At 47.7% G+C, this 19,173-nt stretch overlaps 1 protein-coding gene across 1 annotated transcript in view; it reads right to left on the bottom strand.

Annotated features, from left to right (window-relative positions):
* Positions 1–310: 310 nt before the first annotated feature.
* LOC119978155 (probable cytosolic oligopeptidase A) overlaps positions 311–19,173 on the bottom strand; it is a 56,340-nt gene continuing 37,477 nt past the window's right edge. The window contains exons 8-11 of the mRNA XM_038819594.1: positions 8,629–8,704; positions 7,080–7,191; positions 1,956–2,116; positions 311–904 (exon numbers count right to left, since the gene is read on the bottom strand). Coding sequence (XP_038675522.1) covers positions 790–904; positions 1,956–2,116; positions 7,080–7,191; positions 8,629–8,704 — 464 coding nt within the window. The 3' untranslated portion in view covers positions 311–789. The remainder of the gene's footprint in view (positions 905–1,955; positions 2,117–7,079; positions 7,192–8,628; positions 8,705–19,173) is intronic.

The following is a 19,173-nucleotide window of genomic DNA, read 5'->3' on the forward strand; positions in this document are numbered from 1 at the left end:
TAGGGGAGAGACTTCTTGCTATACACTTCGACTCAGCAAGTAAAGTCTACCCTGCTGTGTAACTCAGAAGCCGAATACTTCAGGCCTGATAACTTGCAACTGTGGGGTGGGTTTTGAATTAATGAAAGTTTCGCCCTTTGAATATTAATATTACCCGTATGGAAACAGAGTTGAACTTGAATCTAAAATGAACCGTGGCAAAATGGTGAGTCTCTCCGAGCAGCTCGCTTTGGGTAAACGTGACTTTCTTTATACGTTAAAAGACTACACATGATTACAACAACAATTTGATTTATTTAGGCTTTGGCCTTCAACAGTAAAACAATCTATGGTGCTTCCACCCTGACACACAAATCATTTTGATAATTGAAATAGAATCTTACTTTGATCTGATCTGCACTTCATATCGCTGAAGAAAATATTAAGCTTCAACTGCACAATGTAAAAAAAAGCCAATTTCAACGATAATTGAATGGACCGAGTTGGGGAGGAGGGGTTAATAAACACCAAAGAATTCAACATGAGCTTCGGAAGAAAATGTTTTCTTTTTACAGAGTTTGAAGGATGCTGTATTATTCATAAAGGTGCTAAAAAAGATGGTCAGAGGGGAATGTAAAAACGGAATTAACCATAGACTGCCTGGTGAAAGCTAATGGATCTTGACAGTTCAAAGCCTCTCATTTTACTCCAACAGTTCAGGTAAGCAATGAAGGAGGGCGTTGTCTGCTACTCAGCAGGCCACTAAGCGGAGCTTGACGGTATCTTAGAATCCATTATGAATGGAATTTGTTAAATTCCATAAGCCTTGAGCAGAAATTCCAGATGAGGGTCCTGTCCTCTGAACATTCGAAACACTTCTCCTGGATCCGTTCCACCGCCAAGGCTCAGCACAGTGTCTCTGAACCTGCAGTCAAGGATAAGATGGTGAATGGTAACCATAGATTGAGAAGAGAAGATATAAATCACATGTACATGCCTCATGACGCTCTGGTTGTGATTACTGCATCTACTCCTGCGTTAGATGAAAGATGTTTGCCCTATTAGGTTATATTATGCACAGACGTTACCCATATCATAGATGGCACCATCCACGTTTATGAAGATATCAGTTTGTCCATTCTGTTCATGTGGGGGAGGCCAAGCAAACTTGTTGACTTGAGGCTGACCGAAGGCACCGCATAACAAATCTTAGTTGCCATCTAATTCAAAAACACTGCAGAGGGAAAGTCAATCATGTGCAGTATGTAGTACCTGGAACCAGCTCTAAAGCAGCTGTTTTCATAGCCAACCCCCCACCCCCGCCCCACCCCACTCCCTACAAACAATGTGACAGGGACTGAGAACATTTGTCCTACATTTTATTATCCTGGCCAATAGTTATTCTGTCGCTTATGTCACCAAAACAAATGACCATTGTGCTGTTTGTCAAAGATCTGTGTGCGTTACAACACCGACTACACTTCAAAGGCATCTGTTCAGCTATAAAGTGCTTTGGGATATCCTGAGGTCATGAAAGACACAATGGAAATGTTATTTCTTTTTACTTTATACTGTATTTAATTTATTTTTCATGCTGCCACCTCCACTTTTACATCAGCTACAAGCGCCTGGACCGTGATAAGGAGTTAGGAGGGAGAAGGCTGTCATTTAAACATCTGAGTACTAGAGAAGTGGGTGAATGCACTGTCAAACCTGTGCCTCCGCCAGCCTCCAGCTGCTGACTTTAAATCTTCTCTCTCTATCCTGCAGGTGTCATTCTGGCTGGAGGTCAGTGCAGGTCCCAGAGAAACAGCATAACCGGTCATTTTTAGCCATTATTCTGGTGTCTCCACCAATCTCCCATTGAAATTCCTGGCTGATGTTTCAGCATGGCATGAAGGAGCTGCGGTTGCCTATTTCTCTTTTTGTTTCTCTCGTACCCACCTCAAGCCACCGAGATGTCAAGCCACCTTTACCTGCGTCCAATTTTGGATATTGCTTTTCGATTTTGCAAACCGACGTCCTCAAAGGCTCCAAATGCATCTTGGGAAAGCACCTCTGCCCATTCGTAGGCATAATAGCCAGCCGCGTAACCTCCAGAGAAGATATGTGGAAACGTGCAAAGGATACAACTTTCCTGAGAGTGAGAACCCATGTGGTGGAGGAAAAATGATAATCCGTTCATTCATCGGCCTTAACCCTTTCACTACTGTAAATCTAAATATACAACCAAGCAATTTTATCTTTGGCACAGCATCTATCTATATTCATTTCCACACTGTTACAAAACGTTTTGTGAAGCCTATAAAAGGGTGTCATCACTTAAAGTATGCAAACAAGAAACATATCAAATAGATGAACTTCAACAAAGATTATTAATCAACATAAAAATAGGGCGAAAGATCACAAGGTCCATCTCTTCTTGTTAGATCAACCTTACGTAACCACTTTTTCACCATAGCTGTCAGATCTACTCTGTCCAGAAATGGCATCTAGAGTCACACGAATTGGAAACGTCTCAGATATCTGTTCTGTGCTAAATTCTGTAATGTCAGCTAGAGTGGCAACAAAGCAGCTATAGTTGTCCTCAGAACACCTGGTTTAGGGAGCAGAAGGCTGGCCAGGGGCTCTGGTCCTGTGTGGGCATTTGACGCAGATAGGGTTGGGCATAGCATTAGTCCCCCTCATAGTCAAACAGCCTTCCAGTGCTCTCAAGGCTCACTCCTTAATAGTGGCCAGTGGCTGAACAGCTATGTGGAGCTCTACCCAGAAAGCAGTCATTGCCTTCAGGGGAAAGAGATCAAAACCCAATTGAGAAAACCTTTAATTGTCTCTTGATTGCGATTACCTTGTCCGCTTCTGTGATCTACTCGGGCAATCTATTACCCATATCGGATGTTTTGCTTGTACAATTTATCCGACTTCCTTTCTTATTCCGAACCTTATTCTAACTTGTGACTGCATCAACCGTCAGTTAGATCCTCTCTAGAATGTTCTCTTTTCCCGACGAAAACAATTCTTGCCTTTTTAATATAAATTTAGAGTACCCAATTCTTTCTTTTCCAATTAAGGGGCAATTTAGCGTGGCCAGTTCATCTACCCTGCACATCTTTGGGTTGTGAGCGTGAGACCCATGCAGACACAGGGAGAATGTGCAAACTCCACACGGCCAGGATTGAACCCGGGTCCTTGGTGTCATGAGGCAGCAGTGCTAATTACTGCGCCACCGTGCTGCCCTAACAATTCTTATCTTGCTTGTTTACCATTGAGGTGGAACCTGGTCAATTCAAGTACATATATGTAGATATATATATTGCCTACATTAACCCTATCCACTATGAAAGGGAGAGATATGTGTAACTAACCTACTGGCCTAATTATAGAAATAGAAATAGAGATAGAGAAATACAGCACAGAACAGGCCCTTCGGCCCACGATGTTGCGCCGAACTTTTGTCCTAGGTTAATCATAGAATTTTGGACAATTTGTCATGGCCAATCCACCCAACCTGCACATCTTTGGACTGTGGGAGGAAACCGGAGTACCCGGAGGAAACCCACGCAGTCACGGGGAGGATGTGCAGACTCCACACAGACAGTGACCCAAGTCGAAATCGAACTTGGGACCCTGGAGCTGTGAAGCAATTGTGCTATCCACAATGCTACCATGCTGCCCTTAAGAAGTTAACCTACACTCCCTTATTCTACCCTAATCCAAGTACCTATCCAATAGCCGCTTGAAGGTCCATAAATTTTCCGACTCAACTACTACCACAGGCAGTGCATTCCATGCCCCCACTACTCTCTGGGTAAAGAACCTACCTCTGACATCCCCTCTATATCTTCCACCATTTATCTTAAATTTATGTCCCCTTGTAATGGTGTGTTCCACCCGGGGAAAAAGTCTCTGACTGTCTACTCTATCTATTCCCCTGATCATCTTATAAACCTCTATCAAGTCGCCCCTCATCCTTCTCCGTTCTAATGAGAAAAGGCCTAGCACCCTCAATCTTTCCTCATATGACCTACTCTCCATTCCAGGCAACATCCTGGTAAATCTCCTTTGCACCTTTTCCAAAGCTTCCACATCCTTCCTAAAATTAGGTGACCAGAACTGCACACAGTACTCCAAATGTGGCCTGACCAAGGTTTTGTACAGCTGCATCATCACCTCACGGCTCTTAAATTCAATCCCTCTGCTAATGAACGCTAGCACACCATAGGCCTTCTTCACAGCTCTATCCACTTGAGTGGCAACTTTCAAAGAACAATGAACATAGACCCCAAGATCTCTCTGCTCCTCCACATTGCCAAGAACCCTACCATTAACCCTGTATTCTGCCTTCAGATTTGTCCTTCCAAAATGGACAACCTCACACTTGTCAGGGTTAAACTCCATCTGCCACTTCTCAGCCCAGCTCTGCATTCTATCTATGCCTCTTTGAAGCCGACAACAGCCCTCCTCACTATCCACAACTCCACCAATCTTCGTATCATCTGCAAATTTACTGACCCACCCTTCAACTCCCTCATCCAAGTCGTTAATGAAAATCACAAACAGCAGAGGACCCAGAACTGATCCCTGCGGTACGCCACTGATAACTGGGCTCCAGGCTGAATATTTGCCATCCACCACAACTCTCTGTCTTCTATCGGTTAGCCAGTTTGTTATCCAACTGGCCAAATTTCCCACTATCCCATGCCTCCTTACTTTCTGCATAAGCCTACCATGGGGAACCTTATCAAATGCCTTACTAAAATCAATGTACACTACATCCACTGCTTTACCTTCATCCACATGCTTGGTCACCTCCTCAAAGAATTCAATAAGACTTGTAAGGCAAGACCTACCCCTCACAAATCCGTGCTGACTATCCCTAATCAAGCAATGCCTTTCCAGATGCTCAGAAATCCTATCCCTCAGTACCCTTTCCATTACTTTGCCTACCACCGAAGTAAGACTAACTGGCCTGTAATTCCCAGGGTTATCCCTATTCCCTTTTTTGAACAGGGGCACGACATTCGCCACTCTCCAATCCTCTGGTACCACCCCTGTTGACAGCGAGGACGAAAAGATCATTGCCAACGGCTCTGCAATTTCATTTCTTGCTTCCCATAGAATCCTTGGATATATCCCGTCAGGCCCGGGGGACTTGTCTATCCTCAAGTTTTTCAAAACGCGCAACACATCTTCCTTCCTGACAAGTATCTCCTCAAGCTTATCAGTCTGCTTCACGCTGTCCTCTCCAACAATATGGCCCCTCTCATTTGTAAATACTGAAGAATAATACTTGTTCAAGACCTCTCCTATCTCTTCAGACTCAATACACAATCTCCCGCTACTGTCCTTAATCGGACCTACTCTCACTCTAGTCATTCTCATATTTCTCACGTATGTGTAAAAGGCCTTGGGGTTTTCCTTGATCCTACCCGCCAAAGATTTTTCATGCCCTCTCTTAGCTCTCCTAATCCCTTTCTTCAGTTCCCTCCTGGCTATCTTGTATCCCTCCAGCGCACTGTCTGAACCTTGTTTCTTCAGCCTTACATAAGTCTCCTTCTTCCTCTTAACAAGACATTCAACCTCTCTTGTCAACCATGGTTCCCTCACTCGACCATCTCTTCCCTGCCTGACAGGGACATACATATCAAAGACACGCAGTACCTGATCCTTGAACAAGTTCCACATTTCACTTGTGTCCTTCCCTGACAGCCTATGTTCCCAACTTCTGCACTTCAATTCTTGTCTGACAGCATTGTATTTACCCTTCCCCCAATTATAAACCTTGCCCTGTTGCTCGCACCTATCCCTCTCCATTACTAAAGTGAAAGTCACAGAATTGTGGTCACTACCTCCAAAATGCTCCCCCACTAACAAATCTATCACCTGCCCTGGTTCATTACCAAGTACTAAATCCAATATGGCCTCCCCTCTGGTCGGACAATCTACATACTGTGTTAGAAAAGCTTCCTGGACACACTGCACAAACACTACCCCATCCAAACTATTTGATCTAAAGAGTTTCCACTCAATGTTTGGGAAGTTGAAGTCGCCCATGACTACTACCCTGTGACTTCTGCACCTTTCCAGAATCTGTTTCCCAATCTGTTCCTCCACATCTCTGCTGCTATTGGGGGGCCTATAGAACACTCCCAACAAGGTGACTGCTCCTTTCCTATTTCTAACTTCAACCCATATTACCTCAGTAGGCAGATCCCCCTCGAACTGCCTTTCTGCAGCTGTTATACTATCTCTAATTAACAATGCCACCCCCCACCTCTTTTACCACCCTCCCTAATCTTGTTGACACATCTATAACCAGGGACCTCCAACAACCATTTCTGGCCCTCTTCTATCCAAGTTTCCGTGATGGCCACCACATCGTAGTCCCAAGTACCGATCCATGCCTTAAGTTCACCCACCTTATTCCTGATGCTTCTTGCATTAAAGTATACACACTTCAACCCATCTCCTTGCCTGCAAGTACTCTCCTTTGTCATTGTTACCTTCCCCACTGCATAGAATTTAGAATCATAGAATTTGCAGTGTGGAAGAAGGCCATTCGGCCCTTCGAGTCTGCACCGGCCCTTGGAAAGAGCACCCTACTTAAATCCACCCTATCCCCGTAACCCAGTAAACCCACCTAACCTTTTGGACATTAAGGGGCAATTTTAGCATGGCCAATCCACCTAATCTGCACATCTTTGGTTTATGGAAGCAATCTCTTCAGATTAGGGGTGGTACGATGGCACAGTGGTCAGCACTGCTTCTTCACTGCTCCAGGGACCTGGGTTCAATTCCGGCCTCGGGTGACTGTGTGGAGTTTGCACTTTGTCCCCGTGTCTGCTTGGGTTTGCTCCCATAAACCAAAGATGTGCAGGTTAGGTGGATTGGCCATGCTAAAATTGCCAATAGGGGATAGGGTGGATTTAAGTAGGGTGCTCTTTCCAAGGGTCGGTGCAGACTCGAAGGGCCGAATGGCCTTCTTCCACACTGCAAATTCTATGATTCTAAATTCTATAATTAGGCCAGTAGGTTTGTTACACATATCTCTCCCTTTCATGATTCCTAGAACTCCTATGTAAGGGAGACCAATTACTCACGGGAATCTCTTTCATCACTGAAAACCTCTCAGCGATTTTCTTCACAACCTTCGTCCATGAATCTGTACTGGAGAAAGATGAGTAAGATATGATGATCCCGTGTTCGCCTGCCCTAGATAAAGAATTCAAATCTTTACAGAACATACAACTTTTAAACATAAGCATTTTCCATTTGGCAGATTACTTTGATTAGAACGGTTAGAAAATTGAAAGTGTTAAAGATATAAAGATTCTGAACTCGGGACCATTTTATTCCCATCAATTTTAATTTGAATCCAAGTTCCCAATGTGAACTGTCAATTGCCAAATCTCCGTGCCAGGAGTGAAAATTCAAATCATTACTTCTAAAGAAAACACGTCCATCAGAACCTGTATGTGCGGTGTTGCCACAAAATGTTTAGTAAGATTTTGAAATAATGGGTAATTTTTCAATATGTGCCAGTGAGAAAGACTTACACCGCTGCCAGGGCATATTGGAAAATTTGGAAACGCTGTCCACCATTTTCTTTCCAAAGTCGATGTAGACCTCCTCAGAGGGTGGCTAGTCTGTGGAACTCTCCTCCCTCGGGAGCAGTGGAGGCTGGATCATTGAATATATTCAAGGAAAATTAGATTTTTGATCTACAGGGGGGGGTTCAAGGATTATGGGGGCAGACAGAAAAGTGGATTGAGGCCACAATCGGCCACATGATCTTGTCAAATGAAGGTGTAGATTCAACGGGTCAAATGGCCTACTCCTGCTCCTAATTCTTGTGTATTACTGTGAAAACCTGACTTTGTGTGTGCTGACAATGCGCGAGGTATCTGGTACTGGTGCTTACTTAGAGAATTACCTGCAACATGGTTCAGTGGCATGTGATCTTCTGAAATGTACACACCAGAATGGGGGTGAGGTTTGGGGTGGGGAGGAGGGGTATGGGGGTCTTCACACCAGAGGGCCCTCAAACAAGTCCCTCCAATAACTTGAATGGAATATTAGTGGAAATTCTCATTTTCGCCCATCTCTTGCTGAGGTGCCAGTGGGCATTAGGCAGAATCCCAGTGCAAATATTAATCCAGGATATACCCAGGTTGTGCTGAATTATTGACTGGGAGAACTGGAGTGAGCCTATGAATGGGGGCCGGGAGAGGATCAGCCAAGGCTCCCACTGCTTATCGCGAACGTATACTTCCATCGTCATAGATGTCCCTGTGAGTAATCTGTCGGTGCCCACAGTTACAGAACATCTCGAGGTCACATCCAATCGTATCAGAAATACGAAAGAAAACTGGGGAGGGGGTGGATTTAGGACTGATGTCAATTAATACTTGCTCAAATTTTCAGCCAGGGAGGAGATCAAAATGATTTCAGAGTCAATTGAATGCTGTGCTGGAGAGATCGCAGCTTCCGCCTGGAAGTATTATCCTACTTGTGCTGCAGGATATTCCTCGACAGTACCTACCTTTTGAATTTATTAAGTCAATCACCAAACTGTGGGACCTGAATGCTGCCATCGCTTTCCCCACCTATCTGTTGACATTTTGTTCACACAAGATGGAGAGGGTTTACCTGGTGTGTAACGTGAGGTCGAGTGCTGCAAGAAATAGCTGCCTCAGCATAACAGAGCCTCCGCCATAATGGTGTGCTGCAAAAGAGACCTTTTTTTTTATCATAAAAACATTACAGTTTTGAAATAAAGAGATTATAATCCGGGACAGAAAGAGACACAAAAGGAGAGGCGGTGGCGTAGAGGTATTGTCGCTGGGCTAGTAATCCAGAGACCCGGGGTGATTCTCTGGGGACCTGGGTTCGAATCCCGCCACTGCAAACTTGAATTCAATAAAAATCTGGAATTAAAAGTCTAATGATGGCTGTGAAACCATTGTCGATTGGTGGTGCAGTGGTTATCAGTGCTGCCTCACAGTATCAGGGACCTGGGTCTGATTCTGACCTTGGGTGACTGTGCGGAGTCTGCATATTCTCCCCGTGTCTGCGTGGGATTCCTCCGGGTGCTCCGGTTTCCTCCCAAAGTCCAGAGATGTGCAGGTTAGGTGGATTGGCCATGCTAAATTGTCCCTTAGGGCGTGGTTATGGGGATGGGGCAGGGAATGGTCCTGGATAGGCTCCTTTTTCAGAGACTGTACGTATTACGATTGTCATAAAAACCCATCTGGTTCATTAATGGGTTTTAGGGAAAGAAATCTGCCATCCTCACCTGGTCTGGCCTACCCGTGACTCCAAATACGCTGTAATGTTGTTTTAAAAATAATTTTTATTCAAGTTTTCAACAACAAATTTGATCACAACAGAGAAAAACAGTAACCCCTCCCCTCCAATACAAAAACAATAAATTAACAAGAAAAATAAATAAGCATAAAACCATGAGAACAAACCCCCATAATGAACCTGTAGACCCCCCCCCCCCCCCCCCCCCGGGTTGCTGCTGAAGTTTTTTTTAATAAATGTTTTTATTGGGTCTTTGAACAGGGTATAATTGCCGTTATGTACACAGAATAAGAAACATATATATATACACACACATTTAGAAGCGAAGGGCACACCCCAACATGAAAAAGAATCATAAAATATGAAATAGAATAACTGGTGGGGTATTGTTCACCAGTTCGACAGCGGCAGCTCTGTACATCTGGCAAAATTACCCACACCACGTAAGTAGGCAACTGCCTGTGGGGGGATGGGGTGGGGGGAGGGGGGGCGGGGACTGGGGGGGCACACACACATTTGGGTGCCGGGGAGAAAATCACAGTGTGCGATACTTGGCTGTGCTGTGCGTTGTTGTCGTCCGCCCCTCCCGGACGGGTCTCGCTGCCGTCCCACGCTCGTCCCCGCTTCTGCCGTTCCTCCCGTACTCCATCTCCATTTTCCTCGTTCCCCGCTTCTGGAGGTGTCATGCATGTTTTGGCATCCTGTGCCCTCCCTCCGGCTCCCGCTTCCCTGCCCCCGCCCCACCTCGCCGGCCCTCCTCTCGCGTCCCCATCCCCCTCCACGGTTCGCCTCCCCCCCACCCCCGTGGTTCGCCCCTCCCTCCTCAGGTTTAGCCGTCCGCCCCTCCCCCCCCCCCCCCCCCCCCCGTCCCCCATCCCCCCTAGTCCATCTCTCCCTCCATGCCCTGGCTACCTTCCCCGATTCCCGACCATTTTCCCCTGATTCTTGGCCACCCGGCTATTCTTCCTCTTGTTCGTTGGCCACAAACAGGTCCCGGAACAGTTGTGTGAATGGCTCCCACGTTCTGTGGAAGCCGTCGTCTGACCCTCGGATGGCGAATTTGATTTTCTCCATTTGGACAGATTCCGAGAGGTCGGACAGCCAGTCTGCAGCTCTGGGTGGTGCTGCTGACCGCCAGCCAGACAGGATTCTACGGCGGGGGATCAGGGAGGCAATGGCAAGGGCGTCCGCCCTCCTCCCCAGGAATAGATCTGGCTGGTCCGAGACCCCGAAGACCGCCACTTTCGGGCATGGCTCCACCCTGATAAGCTGTAATGTTGTTGACACTTAACTACCCTCTGAAATGGCCGAGTAAGTCACTCAGTTCAAGGGCAATTCGTACACATTTTTACAGACGTGAAGCTGGCGGCGTTGCTACTGTGGGGAGCGGAGGAGGTAAGTAGCCATCTTTCAACCTGGGCGGTGAGCCTGGGGACACAGGGGTTGTAGCCCCAGTGCTCCGTAGGTGGGGGGGAGAGGAGGTGGGATGGACCCCAGGGAAGAATGGCCTGGGTCAGGGGTGGACTGCTATCGGGTCCGCCATTCCCCCCCGGATCATCTGTACCCATAATGGGGCAGCTCTGGCTACTGCCTATCTGTCCCCCTGACCACCCATAACCCCCACTGACCGTGACAGCCCCCCGGGCACTCAGCTGAAGGCTATTGCTAAGCGAGTACTTCACAGCTGCAGGTTGCATTTGCTGCTTGCTCCTGCTGGTGGCTGCAAATGCCTGGAGACTGCCGTTGCTGTTGCTTCCCTTTTCTGTAGCCAGAAAGAAGGACAATTATTTCTAAGATATCTGGGTCCTGGAACACCGGACACAGGGGGACATATGAATCCAGAAGGCAATCTGGTTTCAGGCAAGACGACGGTGCGGGACATGGAGCGTGACATTGTTCCAAATGGGCCCGTTGAAGAAATGCTTCCACAGATTGCTGATGCTTTTGTTGCTGGTGTGGTGAGTAGCTGGCACGTCACTGCAGGTTAAACACGCTGGAAGTCGGGGATGTTCAACTGTACCTTGAGCACCAGTGGAATATGTGGATGCCAGGATTTGGTTCCGATGAGATTGGGCCGTGAGGGAGGGGCTGCTCAGCTGTGGTTCCTGGATGGAGAATGGCACTGATACGTGGAACAAGTAACACAGCAACACATTGATGAACAGATTATTTCTATGCCATTTTCTTTGAGCCCAAGGTGGGAGTGGGACTGTGCTGCTTGTGTGTGTGTTGCTGGGGCCCTCCTGGGTTGAAGGCTCTGTCTGCCCTATACCTGGGGTGGGAGTGGGACTAGTGTGGATTGTGGTTCTACTGGGCCCTCCCCAGACCAAATACTTTTCCACTGGCCTCCCACTCGCCAGTTATGGTGCCCTGCCCTCTTGGGCCCCTCCTCTTCCTTCCTCTATATCCATCGTTTATTCCCGCTTTCCCTTCCCTGCTCTTCCACTTAACCTTTCCGGGGGTGGGCGAGATGGGTGGGGAGTACATTTGCCATTTCAACAGCCCACCCTCCCTGTCTGTTTGCACACTGCGCTACGATAGAGGCCACAACAGGGTGGCGTAGTAACTGCCCAGGTGGCTACACCACCTTAGCCGGTGATGGGGCCCTCCATGCCACCTATGTGGGGGTGACAGCATCTACAGCGGCCCTGGCACCTTTTTTGTCTGTTCACCCGGTGTCTTGGAGTCAACTGCCATGCAAACCCCACGATGTCCGTAGAGGTGTGCGTCCATGCAATGACTGGGATTGTCCACCCCTCAGCCACTGTAGCTGCTTCCCGGATGTACGGTGAAGTCATATTCTTCCTATGTGCCAATCGGACTGTCCACCTCGCCCTTTGAAAGAGGGCGGGTCCCACATGGAGGCAGACCCTCTGGAAGCCACTGTCAAGAAGGTGATACTCTCAAATGTCCCACCCTACCTCCTCATGGAGCTCCTCCTCCCCCACCTCCATCTTATGGAGTGTAGTGAATGTATTCACCTAACGCATGAGCTGTCTGTACTGTCTGTATAATGATTTGACCTGTTGGTCGTTCTAAGTTAGTGTGATTAACACGCCTCCAATAAAGGACATGTGCTTAACACTGGCTTGGCTCTGTATCTGTATCTATGCTCTGGAGTCGGCAGGTGCCGTAAGAGACACCGTCACAAGTTATCAAGGTCAAGTTCAAAGCAATAAAGCTATACACCGATTAGTAAGTCCAAACAATTAGTGTTTATTATAACAAATATAATAAATACTCATGCACACGCTAAAAGACTAACTTACTTCCACTATTAAACGACTAAATACTTATCTAGAAAGGAACAGGCAAGGTCGGGGGACAAGGCCTTCGTCCCGTTCTTGGTCTGCAACTTCTGGTTATTAAAGTCGGCAAGAGTATAAGCAATGCCTGGGTCACGTAGCGATCGTTGTTTTGGCACTTACTGATAGATGGCTGATGCTCAACGGCCGGTGACGAAAGACAGGATCTGGAGGCTGGAGTCGGAGGCCGGAGTCAGGATGCAACAGACCTAGGCCGGAGTCAGGAAGCAACAGGCAGAACCATGTGCGGGACCTTCTTTTTATAGGTCCCCAGAGGTCCGTGCCCCTTGGGGCAGGCTCTCTCACCTGCTGGGGATCGATTGGGTCTTTCCCAATCGATATCATTCGAACCCCCCTATCCTAGGGTCGTTCCTTGATGGCTGGGGCGGTTCCTAGGGCTCATTGTTCTGGTTTCTCTGGCACCATCCTGGCTGGGTAGCTATTGAAAAGTATCGATTGATACTTAAAATGTTTCTATTGTATCTGGGACTGGGCCGGTATCACCTCATTAGTATGCAGATCGTTTTCCTATTTGCACCTTTGGCTGAGTTTCTGCAGCTGTCTTGAAACCGGTTTTTGTACGTGCTACATGCTAAATGCTTCTGCAAGCTGTGTGTCCTTACTATGGCTGTTTTTCCCTGTATTCCTTGCGGTTCTCCATTTTGTATACTGGTGTCCATTTTAGATGGCTACAGACCCATGGCCCTGAAGTGATGATACGGGCTACTTCCAGGTACTGTACTGGAACCCCGGTGGGCTCCGCCTCTGGCTCCGCCCTCACCGGGGCCATATATAGTCCGGCCACCTGTGGGTGGCACTCATTTGTACAACCGACTCTGGCAAGCGAGTTCATGGATATTAAAGCCGAATGTTTACTCGTTCTCACGGTCTCACAGTGAATTGACGGTATAACATGGAGGAAGTTAAGTCCGGAGTGGTGTCACTCTCACTATGCCTCAAGGACGTCCCCCTATGGCATATTCTTTATCAGCCTGGCCTGGGGGGAGGTTTTAGATGGGGGCCTTGTGGTCTCCTACCAAGGGGAAACCCTTTGCGTCGTCTGGTCCATGGATGGCATGCGGTGCTAAACTTGCAAGGGGGTGGGGCACATTCGTAGAAATTGCCCAGCCACCACAGCTGCCGCAACCACCAGCTGGTGCCGCCACCCCCTCTCCCTCCACTGATGATGGGGGACACCAAGCCGGCACCTAAACACCTTGACTGCCGGCATGGAGGTGAGGGGGCAGACGCACAGCCGAACGGGGCTGAAGAAGACACTCGGACAGTTAGACAGCGGTCAGATCCGGATACCCTAACCATGTCAGCCTAAAGGACCCAGTGCGCCTGAATATCAGCCTGTGCGATGTCTTACCACTGATGTTGAAACAGAGGCAAGGGTATCTGATCTCTCCTCTGGCGCACTCTGCATCGTGTGAATGTCCAGTGTGTTTTTTCACTACCATTACCCTTCGCCCCGCCATCACCTAGGAACACCCCTAGCCCATCAATGGTTCATCATTGGTGATTGGGCTTTGTGACATTTCTGCGTGGGCCTGAGGGTGATGGCGGTGATGTGCGCAACCCCGAACCGGGGGCACTTTTCCCTGGCTAAAAATTTGGGGGCGGAGCATCAAGGGAAGAGAGGACAGCCCAGGGAGGTCTCCAGAGGCAGAGGTCTCCCGGTGCCACACTGAGGGGCTCATTTAATGCGATGGCCATATGGGCAAACCTCAGGAAGGCACTGCCATTTAGCCTAGTAGAGACAATACTGGCATTAGACAAAGGGTACAGCCAAAGGGGATCCCCTCTCCCGTATCTACATGGAGCAGGTGTAATAGTAGGTGTAAGTGGTGATTGCTGCTCCCCCCTTTTGTGGCCACCGGAGCCTGCAGGCCGTGTGTGTGTTTGCTGCCGTCTGTTCTGTTGCCGTGGCCTGGAGGGAGGATCAGTCTGTGGCAGACTGACCTGATGATGGCGATGAGGTGGACTGACCCGACTGCGTAATACGGCAGGGGCATTGGAGGAGTGTTTTTGCCGATTGCTGCTGCCTATACTGTTGCCTGTCCGCCGTCCTCGGCCTGGAGGTCGAGGGTTAGTTTACTGCCGCCTTCTCTGGTTCTGTGGCCTGGAGCAAAGAAAGGGAGACTGTGCGATGTCTTGCCATTGACAATGGGAACATGAGGACGTCTAGCCAGGGCGGACACTTGATGACGGTATTGCAGGCATGTTCTTGTGGCCTGCTGCTGACCTTGTTTTGTTCCTGCCTCTTTCCTGTACAATATGTATTTGGCTTTCTTTGTGCAACTGCACTGTTACAGTTTTGTGCTTGCACCGTTTGGTTTTGTCCAATTGTTATGTTTACCGTTTAATAAACAAAATATTCCCAAGTGGCTGCAGGATCTCAATAGATCGAATTGCCTCCTTCGGCTCTGTAGGGATTCTATGATTCGATAAAACTAAAAGTTAAAAGATTATCTCCCATGGACATAGAGAAGGAGACCGCCCACTCCTTGCACAGGGGAACCACCCACAGGCACAAGGAATCCCCTCCCTTGGACCTTCCCAAAGGAAGCTTCACCGGGCATTGCCCTTTGGCACTGCCTAGTGCCAGGGTACTGCCCGGGCATATCCCTTTTCCCCTGGGAGCTGTACTTACTTCTGAGAGTTGCTTTTGATATTCCAATGAGTTTATGGGTGGGATTTACCAGCTGTTCACACTGGCAGGATAATAATAATATCGGGGTCCCACGCTGGTGCACGGGTTTCCCAGTGATGAGGGGTGCAGTTAATGGGAAATCCCGTTGACAACAGCGGGACCAGCAAATCCCACTCGGAGGCCACCTCCACCGCTCAAAAACATGCGGCGGGTTAGTCAGTAAATCCCACCCTGTGTAACTTTACGCACATTCATTTCCACTTTTAATAATCCCAAAAGGCACCTGATGCCCCCCTAAGGTTCCCCTGACACCAAATTCAAAGCAGTATCCTGAAATTAAAAGCCTGAAGAAGGAGCCGTGCTCCGAAAGCTCGTGTTTGAAACAAACCTGTTGGACTTTAACCTGGTGTTGTAAGACTTCTTACTGAAATTAAAAGGCCACCTTCTCCAAAGGACTCCACAAAAATACGACCTGCTCCGACATCTGCACATGCCACTTTTCTCACTTCGAGCTAATGAAAATTAGACATGGCTGGAGGAAGCTGCTGTTTTATATGGATAGCTGCCCTTGCAAAATATGAGTGAATAAATTCATACCCCGTCCAATTCCTACACACACCAAAGTGGAACGTGCCATTTTCGGGGTGAGATTTCTGGATTTCAGCCTCATCCACCATTTTTGCAATGATGGGACTCCGTCTGGTTCCGGAACAAAGCACCAGAGATTTGGATGAGCTGAAAATTATGGAGGGTGATAGTTATGTTTGGAGATAATCGGACTGGGCGGCCTGGTAGCGCAGTGGTTAGCACAGTTGCTTCACAGCTCCAGGATCCCAGGTTCAATTCCCGGCTTGGATCACTGTCGTGTGGAGTCTGCATGTTCTCCTCGTGTTTGTGTGGGTTTCCTCCGGGTGCTCCGGTTTCCTCCCACAGTCCAAAGACGTGCAGGTTAAGTGGATTGGTCATACTACATTACCCTCAGTATCCAAAAAGATTAGATGGTTACGGGGATAGAGTGGAGGTGTTTGCTTGGGTGGGGTGCTCTTTCCAAGGTGCAGACTTGATGGGCCGAATGGCCTCCTTCTGCACTGTAAATTCAAGGTTGCGTGTGCTCTGTGCTCCTTGGTTTTAGCTGCAGAAATGCTTGAAGATCTCTAGTGTTTTGCTTGCTGGCCGCCTTTCCTGCTTCTGAAGCCTGGGACGAGGCAAAGGAAGGCTGTGAACAAGCCTATTACTAGCATGAAGAAGGAGAAGAGGTACTTTCTCACTCCTCTGCTATGCTTCGAGTTACTGTGGCTCAGGTACTGACTGTTCCTGTTTTGAGAATCTTTTTTTTTAATTTAGAGTACCCAATTATTTTTTCCAATTAAGGGGCAATTTAACGTAGCCAATCCACCTACCCTGCACATCTTTGGGTTGTGGGGGTGAAACCCACGCAGACACGGGGAGAATGTGCAAACTCCTCACAGACAGTGACCCAGGGCCGGGATTCGAACCCGGGTCCTCAGCGCCGTAGGCACCAATGCTAACCACTGTGCCACCGTGCTGCCCTTGTTTTGAGAATCTGCTGCTAGAAGCAGCACAATGGGGAGAGAGAAGAGGAAACCGGTCTGTTACTGTAATGCCTGAGACGGTGTTTCTACTTGTAGCTACCCTTCTGCTTTGTTTTTGACCTGGAGTGAGGTAAGGGGATGATTTTAGCTGGCCTGCTACTGGCTGAAGATGGAGAAGGGTTTGCTCCTGGAATTTTTTTTATTGACTTTCAACTGTTTATTGACTTATGTCTGGAACTGTCTGTTACTTGTTAATGAGACGAGATGCTGATACTATGCAGGGGGAGGGGGGGGGGGGGGGGGGGGTGAGTGGAAAGGGGGGATAGGTGCCCGTGGCCCGGTTGAAATGTGCAATTGGAGGTTGTGGCAGGACACCAATGTGGACTATTGGTGATTCTTTGTGATAGTGGCTATCTGCTGCTCCTGATTTGGAGCCATGCAGGTTGCTAGTGTTTTTAGTTTTCCTTGTGTATTGTTGTTGGTTTATATTTAACTGGTGGGGAATTGTATTCTTCAAATCATGTTATTGTTGTTTATTGTTTCCAACCTAGCGGCTGTGTGCTTGCCAGTTGCAGCCCCACCTGCTTCCATGGCCCGTGGTTTGGCAAGTTACCTGCTCTGTTGAAGGGGAGGGATGTTCTCCCTCTCTGTCTCTCTTCTGCTGCAGCCTTTCTCCATGCCACCATTGGGTGCCTTTCCACTCTGGTGGGGCTGCTGCTCTGGGGTAGGGGGCGCGGTGAGGGAGGAGTGTGCCTGGTTTGGGTGCTGGTGGCTTTGTTTTCTTATTGCTAGTTTACTGGGTTTGTGTATGGTGTGAAGTTGGTATTTTCATTGTACAGTTTTGTGGTTTCTGTGTTTGCTCTGTATTTCGCCTTGACTTTTGTGCGATGAACCTGTTCTTGGACTGAACTGTGCCCTCTCTTGGGAGGAGAAGGGTGTTTTCTCTCTCTCTATTCCGCCGTGCCCATGTCGGTGTGTCCTTTTCCAGTGGACTGTGCTGCTCGTTTTCACACACACTTACAGGCATGCACATGCAGATATTCGCTCATATACTCCTTCGTACACACATGATTTCCTATATACACATTGGGCTCCTTTACACTGATGTAGGGCTGAGGGGAGCAGGGGGTGGATTTCGCTGGCTTGGATGCTGGTGGTTTTGTTCCTTGTTTATAATAAATGAATAAATAAATAATCTTTATTGTCACAAGTAGGCTTACATTAACACTGCAATTAAGTTACTGTGAAAAGCCCCTAGTTGCACACTCTGGTGCCTGCTCGGGTACGAGGGGGGGGGGGGGGGGGAGAGAATTCAGACTGTCCAAATTACCTAGCAGCACGTCTTTCGAGACCTGTGAGAGGAAACCGGAGCACCCGGAGGAAACTCACGCAGACAAGGGAAGAACGTGCAGACTCATCACAGACAGTGACCCAAGTCGAGAATCAAACCTGGGACCCTGGAGCTGTTAAGCCACAGTGCTACCCACTGTGCTACCATGCCACCCTTTTAACAGTCTTTAAAGCAATGCAGACTTGTCTGAGAACAAGAGGGAGCTGTAACAAGCTGAGAAACAGCTTCTAAAGAAACACAGCCAGATTTTCTGCATGGATCTGACAGGAGTCAGGTCTTATCTTTAATGAAGTGTCAAAAGATCTTTCTTTCTCAAAGAACATCTTTGGAAAGGAAGTATTCCTGTCTGCCAGTGGTATTTAATAGTGGACTGAAAGTTGAGATGTTTTATGTTCCTGTTGTTTGAGTGGGAATAAAGCAGTTAAGGGTATTGTGTTCACTGTATTAATTAGCATTGTTTAAGGGGTAATTAAAAGCTATTTTCTGGTGTGATGTTAAAGATTTTAATACTGTGTTAGTAATAATGTCTGTTTTAATACACCATATCCCTATTTCTTCAGGTAATTACTCCTGGAGTGAGGTATTTTTTCTCTCAGTCTTACAAAATTAAAATAAAATATTGGGGTTTCTGTCCAATATCCTAGTCACTGTTGGGGTCTGGCCTGGGATTGTAATAGGTATTGTTCTTCAGTAGTATAACAGCCCTTCAACAGGAAATGAACAATTAATTTGTTTTTATTGGGATTGGTTCAGATGGGGATGTTGGTCAAATAAAAAGGAAACTGTTGGTGTTCTAAGTATACTCCGATTCACACTCCACTACAGCCTTGTTCTTGGAGTCTCTGCAGCACCTGAGCACAAAAAACAAAACTGACAATCCAAATGCAGTATTGGGAGAATGCTGTACTACTGCAGGGGTCATTTCTTTAGATTAGGTGTTCAACCGAGCCCTCTTGAGGTGGACGTAAAAGATCCCTTGGCACCATTTCAAGGAAGAGCGAGGGAGTGATAATAGTTGTCCCT

This window comes from Scyliorhinus canicula, chromosome 15 (assembly GCF_902713615.1).
Source record: "Scyliorhinus canicula chromosome 15, sScyCan1.1, whole genome shotgun sequence".
Taxonomy (NCBI): Eukaryota; Metazoa; Chordata; class Chondrichthyes; order Carcharhiniformes; family Scyliorhinidae; genus Scyliorhinus; species Scyliorhinus canicula.